Below are 7,536 nucleotides of genomic sequence, written 5' to 3' on the forward strand. Positions count from 1 at the left end.
TGAAAACTACTAATATTTTATGTGATAGATTCTATATGAGACTATCATATCATATTGAAACGGAGGGAGTAATGTTTTTATGTAATAATAATAATGTCCTTATGTCCTACTTTTTATTTCTTTACTCATTATTTTTCTCTTTTAGTGATCTTCTCTTTCTTATATCACTTTATTTTTTGGTAAAATAATAATTTTATCTACCTTACTAATATTTTACTTTTTTTTTTTTTTTTTTTGAAAACTACTAATATTTTACTTTATTAAATCTCCTGAAAATTGTGCATAATCCACACTTCAGCTAAAAATAAAAAAAAAAACAGTGGATGAGGGATTATTCAGAAGGGGTTACAGATCAAATAGATGTAGATGAGGGATTAAGATTAACGTGGTTATCTATTTATAGAAGGGAAAAGTGCTCCGCTTACTGCGTGTAAGATAAGTGGTTAATAAAATTATAATAGTGAAAAGCAGAATTGTAGATCACTTATCCACTTATCCTTGCGCCCACAATAACCTATGACTGTCCTAGGCGTCTTTTGTGCATCTTGTCTAGTAGAGTACTATATTCCAAGTACTGTATGAAATATCCATTGTGTTTTTGATGTTCTCAACTTTTATTTACGGTATTTATTTAATGGAAAATGCTATACACAGTAACACAACTCTTAGTGCTACATATGCACATTAAATTTACACTTAAAAATCGTAAAAAAAGTTAAGAAATCATTAAAATATAAACACTAATAACACTGATTTACGCGTGTTTTTGTAGTGAATTCCTAATTTTATACAATTTCCAAGAGTATATTTAATGCTTATATATAGCCCTTAAGGCTACATATAACATTACCTTATTTAATTAATACAGTACCTTTTAGAATAAATTCAATAAATTGTTCATTTTTTAAAAAAAAAAAAAAAAAAAAAGTATGGAGAAGAGTCTGAATATAAATAAGAAGAATGGTCCTATAAAATTGGTACCTTTCACAAGTGTATATAGTCCCTCTTGATTAGGTCTTTTGAAAGTAGGGGGAATTTAAAAAGGTAAGGAAATCTTCACTTTAAGGTGTCACAAAGGAGCTGAATCTCTACTTCACTTTAGGGTATTTCGGGTATCAAAGTGTCTTATAGTCTATTTCTAATTGTTCAAAAATTCATGAGGTGTGACCCAGAAAAGCCCGCCGTACTTTCAAAATTGAGTGTGTACTTTATAGAGAGATATAGTAGAGAGAACGAGGGAGATTTAGAAAAAGTTGCCATCATTAATCATAGGGTAATAATTTATAGATATACTTTCTCCGTTTTTTTTTATTTGACCCGCTTTGACTTTTACACTATTCATCATCCCTCATTTGACCGTCTTTTGTGAATGATATATAAGGAAAAATATATTCATGTGGTACCCTTTTGAATTTTTCTCAGTAAGTATTATCATAATATACAACTTTTATAATTTTTACTTATGGAGAACTAAAGTTTTTGATCGTTAAAGTTTTGCATTGACAAGCGTGATAAAAGAAACAAGTCAAGTAAAAAAGAACAGAGGAAATAGTTTTCAGGTGGTAAAAAATGTACTTTAGTGGGCAACTTAGGGGTAAATCAGTATTTTATGATAATTAATGGATGGTTAAGGATAGTGGGTTGGATCATGGAGGGGAATTTTTTTTGTCATTTCAAGTACATTGGGCTTAGGACATGGACTAGGCCCAAATATTTTTTGAATAGTAATTGCTCATTATTTTTTTTTTTTTGAATAGTAATTGCTCATTATTTTGGTTAGTTATTAACTCTTGATTTTGAGAAATACAAGTAACTCCAAGTAATTTGTGACATATATTGATTGTTTTTTACAAGTATATAGAGAATGATGTGCAGCTCTTAAGCCCTTTTCACTTCATCTTAAAAAAATAATATTCAGTTTAAATAATTCCAATTAAGTAAAAATAATTTCAGTTCTGGATAAATAAGTTTAGTTCAACAAAAATAATTTCAGTTCAGTAAAAATAATTTCAGTTCAGCAAAAATCAGTAAATTTTAAAAATAAATATAATAGAAAATCAATAAAAAAAAATTATAATTTCAACTCAGAAAAATTAATTTAAGTTCAGCATAAATAATTTCAGTTTAGTAAAAATAATGCTAGTTCAGCAAAAATAAGGTAAAGTGAACGGGACCTAACTTAATTTTACTTTCAAGCTTAATATAATTTTGTAAGAAAAGCTAAAATTATTATTCATAGCAAAAAAAAATGAAAATTACTACGGAGTAATAATATCTATTAACTATTATTAAAACAAAACATTGCTAACATCATCAACCTAACAACCCAATTTCCCTCCACATCTATTTGTGATGTCATCGATTATTAACTTTTTTTTTTATCTACATTATATATTATATTTTTCAAGCAAAAAATAATTGCCACTCTTTTACCTAAATGATAAAAACTTTTTTTTATGCACAATAATAAAATTATTTTAATAATTTATAAAAAAAAAATACAATTACTATTCATATTACTCCTTTATTTTTGTATTGACCTTTAATAAATAGCCCTTTATTAATAATTGAATTATATTTTTTTCCTACGAAATTAATTATTTAATTTATAAACCGTGCGCGAGCATTAAGCTACTTTGTATTACTCGTATAACGGTATAACCTAAAAACAAACGAACATAATTCATTCCATATTACACACTCGTCCTCTACTCCTCTCTATATAATTTTTATTACTCCATTAATATTATATCCCCGTCAATTTTATTCATTAATTTTAAATAATTATATATTGCAAGTAACTTGTCAAACTTACCTAATATTCCTCCTTGTTGACACACAAACCTCATCATAATAGTATAAAATCACATCACATCATGTCTATACCAATTTATAATTATCCATTAAAAACTAAAAGCATTTGTCAAAAAAAAAAAAAAAAACTAAAAGCATAAAATAAATTATCATAAATTATCTCTAGAATATCTTAAAAATAGCTCTTTAATACATCCCACTCCTAATAATAATAGATGTAATAATGTTACTCATATAAAAAAAATAAAAAATATCCTCAATCATTGAAATTATTTTAAGATAACTTTCACCTCTTTAAAACCAACACAAATCCTATCACCTTACGACACTCACTCACCCTCATCCCCCACCTCCACCAAACCCCTTTAAATCCCCCACTAAATTTCCTCCTTTTATTATCCTTAACAAAAATTACAAAAAATAATTAATGGCAATTTCAATTTCTCAAACTAAACCCAATTTCTCTCTCCTCTCTTCTTCTTCTTCTCGTAAACCTCTGAATATCATCAGTTTTAATAATCGGTGTTTTCCGGTTAATCGGCGCCGGAAAACGCAGGTGAAGTGTTGCCTGAACTTGCCGTTAGAGCCTCAATCGGAGTTAGGAAGATCGTTGAGTAGTGTTGTTCTGAATCAACCTCATTCTTTTTACGACGTCGTTTCGGTTGAATTGAATCGTGTTGTTGAAGATCGTGATGCTGCTTTTGCTCGTTTTGATCTTAGCTTGGGCTCTTCTGAGGCTTCGCTTCATAGGTTTTTCTCTCTCCTCTTTTTTTTTTTTAATTTTGGTAGTATTATTTAATTAATGAATTTTGCTTGGATTTTTGTTAATTATAATATGATAAGTGATAAGTAATTTATAAATTTTGGTTGATAATTTAAAGCTTATTTCATGCTGTTAATTTGTTGGTCAATATATAGCTTGACTTGACCTTATCCTTTTTTCGTGTTTTCTCTTTCCTATTGTTTAATTAATTATTACGACGCTTTAAGATAATCGTACATGAGTGTGATCTTAACTTTTTCGTAGTGAAAAATCGATATCATTAATCAATAGTGGAAGTGTCAAACCTGAGTAAACCAGTAGTCCAGTACGTCTCCATATATGGATATCTATTTGTTGCAATTAATATGAAATGTAGCGTGTTGTAATTAATATGAAACGGAAACTAAATTGTTAACAAGTTGTCTGTTATCTTGCTTTTTGTAATTGATAACTATGATAAGGATATGCTCTTTTCAACTAGTTCTGGTTGAATTAAACTAATTTTTGATTAAATGGTTTTGTCGTTTTCATATTATTTTATTTCAACTTGACATATTTAGTGTAGAATCTCTACGTTCCCAAGGCTTTTCACATGGAAGTTATCTTCATTGAACAAAACAAGAAGTGTTGAGCTAATAGTAATTACTCCATTAATTATGATTTATTACTAGTACTTATTGATAAATAGTATCGAATTTACGAATTAAGAAATCAAGCTTAATTTTATAGGGAGTTGATTTCCAGTTTTGGTGCATCTCTTCACATGGAAGCGTATTAAGGCGAGCTCAAGCCGGGAAACTTCTTAGTTCTTACATGTTTAGGTTAATACACTACAAGCTATTTCCTCCGTCCCTTAATACAAAGCCTCTTTCTAGCATTTAATTTTGGGACGGAGAGAGTATTACAAAATTGGTTGCTGAACACGCCTATAACCAACCTTTACAAATTTATCTAATTTTTTGCTTCTTTTATCCTCGAATGTTTTGTATATGGTATAATTCATGAGATAAGGCTTAAGATAGACTTTCCCTAAGCCACCAAAGCAATGGGGGGTTAGTAGAAGTAATAGTAGGGATTTGAGGTAGGGGTATGTTTTTCTAATGTCCCAAAATTTGTGTAGTTTCATTCGGTTTGAATTAATTTAATTTTTATGGATGCACAGTACACAAACCACTTTCCACACCTTAAGTACTTGGTATTATATGCCATTCCATTCCCTAATTAGCATTTGTAATGATCTATGAAGACTCGTGAGTTAAACCTTTTATTTATTGCATCTAGCAAGGTAACATAGGAGATGAAAGTATTATTTTGATTGCTTGCAAGCGATGTTTACTACACTGACGTAATCAACTTAAGTCACCTGAATGAAATCAACTAATCAGGCATATTTGATTCATTCTTCTACATTCATATTGATGATATTATTAGATCGGTCTGATGCTTGAATGTTGCATAACTCTCGTATTTGCTATCTTGATTTGCTGTCATGATGTGTGTTGGTTCATCTGACCTGGAAGATATCAACAGAGTTGTCCATCAAATATTTGCATGATGGAATAATTTTGTATGAATCTGTAATGCTAATATGTTGTTACTTACAATGAACTTTATTCGCAGAGTTTTGTACTGGAATTTTTCACATTTATTAACCCATCCTTGATATCATGAAATCAACAACTTCAATAGTTCTTTGCTGGACGCTAAATCTGAGCAATCCAGTAGTGTGAAGTGGCTGATAAGGATAATAGCCAATTTGATGTTGTGCCCACAGTAGATTCACTGTCGGTCAAAAGGTATCAAAGGTAAGGTGATTACGAAATGGAGGTAATGTTATTAGGGCGCTATAATCTTGTCAACCATGGATTGCATTAATAATTCAAAGCCTTGAACAGAGTGCAATATGTGAAAACTGCCAGCCGTTGTCAAATATCCCTTCTTGGCGTTATGGAGGTGTGATTGGAGTTGAGCATCAAGATTGTTCAAATTATCTTTAGCATGGGAAATTTCCAATCAGCCACACTTTGGACCTCTATAACACAATGCTTCAATGGTCAACAAAATCCCTGCCTTGATAAGTTGCCAGCTATTCTCTAGCTTGATGAATCTATGTTTACCTGTGAATGTGCTTTAAATTGCAATGTCAGATTGTACTGATGCTCCGTTGTCTTTTCAGTCCAAATACATTTTGATTATATGACTCTGATACCATTCTTTATTTTTTGAATAATTTAGGAGGATCGCGAAATTGAAAGAGACAGAGTGTCAACTTGCTGTTGAAGATGTCTTGTACATGATAATCTTGTACAAATTCTCTCAGATTAGAGTGCCTCTTGCTCCTAGCCTCTCTGAATGCCTCTACAATGGAAGACTGGAGATTCTACCTTCCAAGGACTGGGAGCTAGAGTCTATTCATAGCCCAGAGGTCTTGGAGATGGTTAGGGAACATTTGAGTACCGCCCTTGGATGGAAGGCAGGCTCCAGTGTTGCTGTCAACTGGTCCCCAACTAAAATCCGGAGACAACATCTTAGCCAAATTTATGCAACATCTATCTTGTACGGCTACTTCTTGAAATCTGCTTCTCTGAGGCTTGATTTGGAACAAAGCATATCACCAACCTACCAAAACGTTCCTTTTGGCAGTTGGACTCCTCCAGAATTTCAGTCCTATGGTTCTGAGAATGTCATGCTTGGTCAAATGGTCACCCCAAGTTCCACTACATTAAGCCAGGTCACTAGAACACCCAGGAAGAAAGAGGCGAATTTAAGGTGCTATGTGACAGGTTTTGACACGCTGACAATGGAGCATTGTGCAAAACTGAAATCAGAGGAGTCTGCTGAACTTGTTGACAAGCATTGTCGGGCACTATTTGGGAATACTAATGCTGAAAACAATGATATGATCTTAACATCTTTGTCAAGCTTGAAACGATTGGTGTTGGAGGCAGTTGCTTTTGGGTGTTTCTTATGGGATGCGGAAGAGTGTGTCAACAGGATATATACTCTCAATTCTCAAGGATAGATGTTGAAGTCCTTTTAGGCTGATTTTGTATATATGGAGGCTGTTTGGCTTTCGCTCTTAGCCCACTATTAGACGTACAATGACTTGAACAAGCGGCGCTCTGCTGCTTCAGCTTCTTCTGTTCTGCTCTGCTCGCTTCGAGATGTATATAGTAATATAGTATGACAGTTATTTAGTTAAAACACAAGTATGTATTGTCGGGTGATGTAAATATTCTCCTTCATCTTCCACTTTGGCAATCCATTGAACAGTTTAAAATCGCATGTGATCAGAATTGAGTAAATATCTTTTGTTTGTTTGGGCCACCCTTTTCTTTTATTCTCGTCAGCCCATACATCAAGACTAGCCCAAATATAAAGCATTAGTAATGTACTTATACTTGTGAATTTTTTACCTAAAGAGCCGAGACTTGGGACTAGGGACTTGGGACTTGGGGAGTAATATGTAGTATTATCCTCGTTCTTTACACCACATTCAAGTCATTCACTATACCAAATTGCAAACCTAGGTGGGTTAGATCACGAGTTCGAGCCTCACAAACTACATAATATACTTGGGAGTAGAAATTATCTTATCTTGCCCACTAGTCCTAAGCGTTGATCTGCGTAACTGGACTGACTTATAAACTCTACTTTAGAAGATACTAATTTATTTTATTGATTCACACACTACAGGTAAGGTTAATTTCTGTGGCGATTATTGCAATATAAAATACCAATTATAATTGTGATGAAATCATTCCCTACATAATCTTTATTACAGATCCATTGTTTTATAGCCTTTGATGTCGATTACTAGGTTAAACGCTATGAAAAGTTACCTCCTAATCTCCCGTCATACCAGCTATTATAGAGATTATTTTCTCCATATATTCTTAGTGCCTGTTTTCATACGTTTATTTTCAGTTCAGTTTAGTTTAGTTCAGTTCAGCTCCTAA

General features: G+C 32.1%; 1 protein-coding gene across 1 annotated transcript; it reads left to right on the forward strand.

Annotated features, from left to right (window-relative positions):
* The first annotated feature begins 3,037 nt into the window (after positions 1-3,037).
* On the forward strand, positions 3,038-6,904 carry LOC110703411 (UV-B-induced protein At3g17800, chloroplastic-like). Its single transcript, XM_021881216.1, has 2 exons — positions 3,038-3,564; positions 5,813-6,904. The coding sequence occupies exons 1-2, from the start codon at positions 3,242-3,244 to the stop codon at positions 6,597-6,599; spliced, it is 1,110 nt and encodes a 369-aa protein (XP_021736908.1). The 5' UTR covers positions 3,038-3,241; the 3' UTR covers positions 6,600-6,904.
* The last annotated feature ends 632 nt before the right edge of the window (positions 6,905-7,536 follow it).

The sequence above is a fragment of the Chenopodium quinoa genome, unplaced genomic scaffold (genome assembly GCF_001683475.1).
Source record: "Chenopodium quinoa cultivar QQ74 unplaced genomic scaffold, ASM168347v1, whole genome shotgun sequence".
NCBI lineage: Eukaryota > Viridiplantae > Streptophyta > Magnoliopsida > Caryophyllales > Amaranthaceae > Chenopodium > Chenopodium quinoa.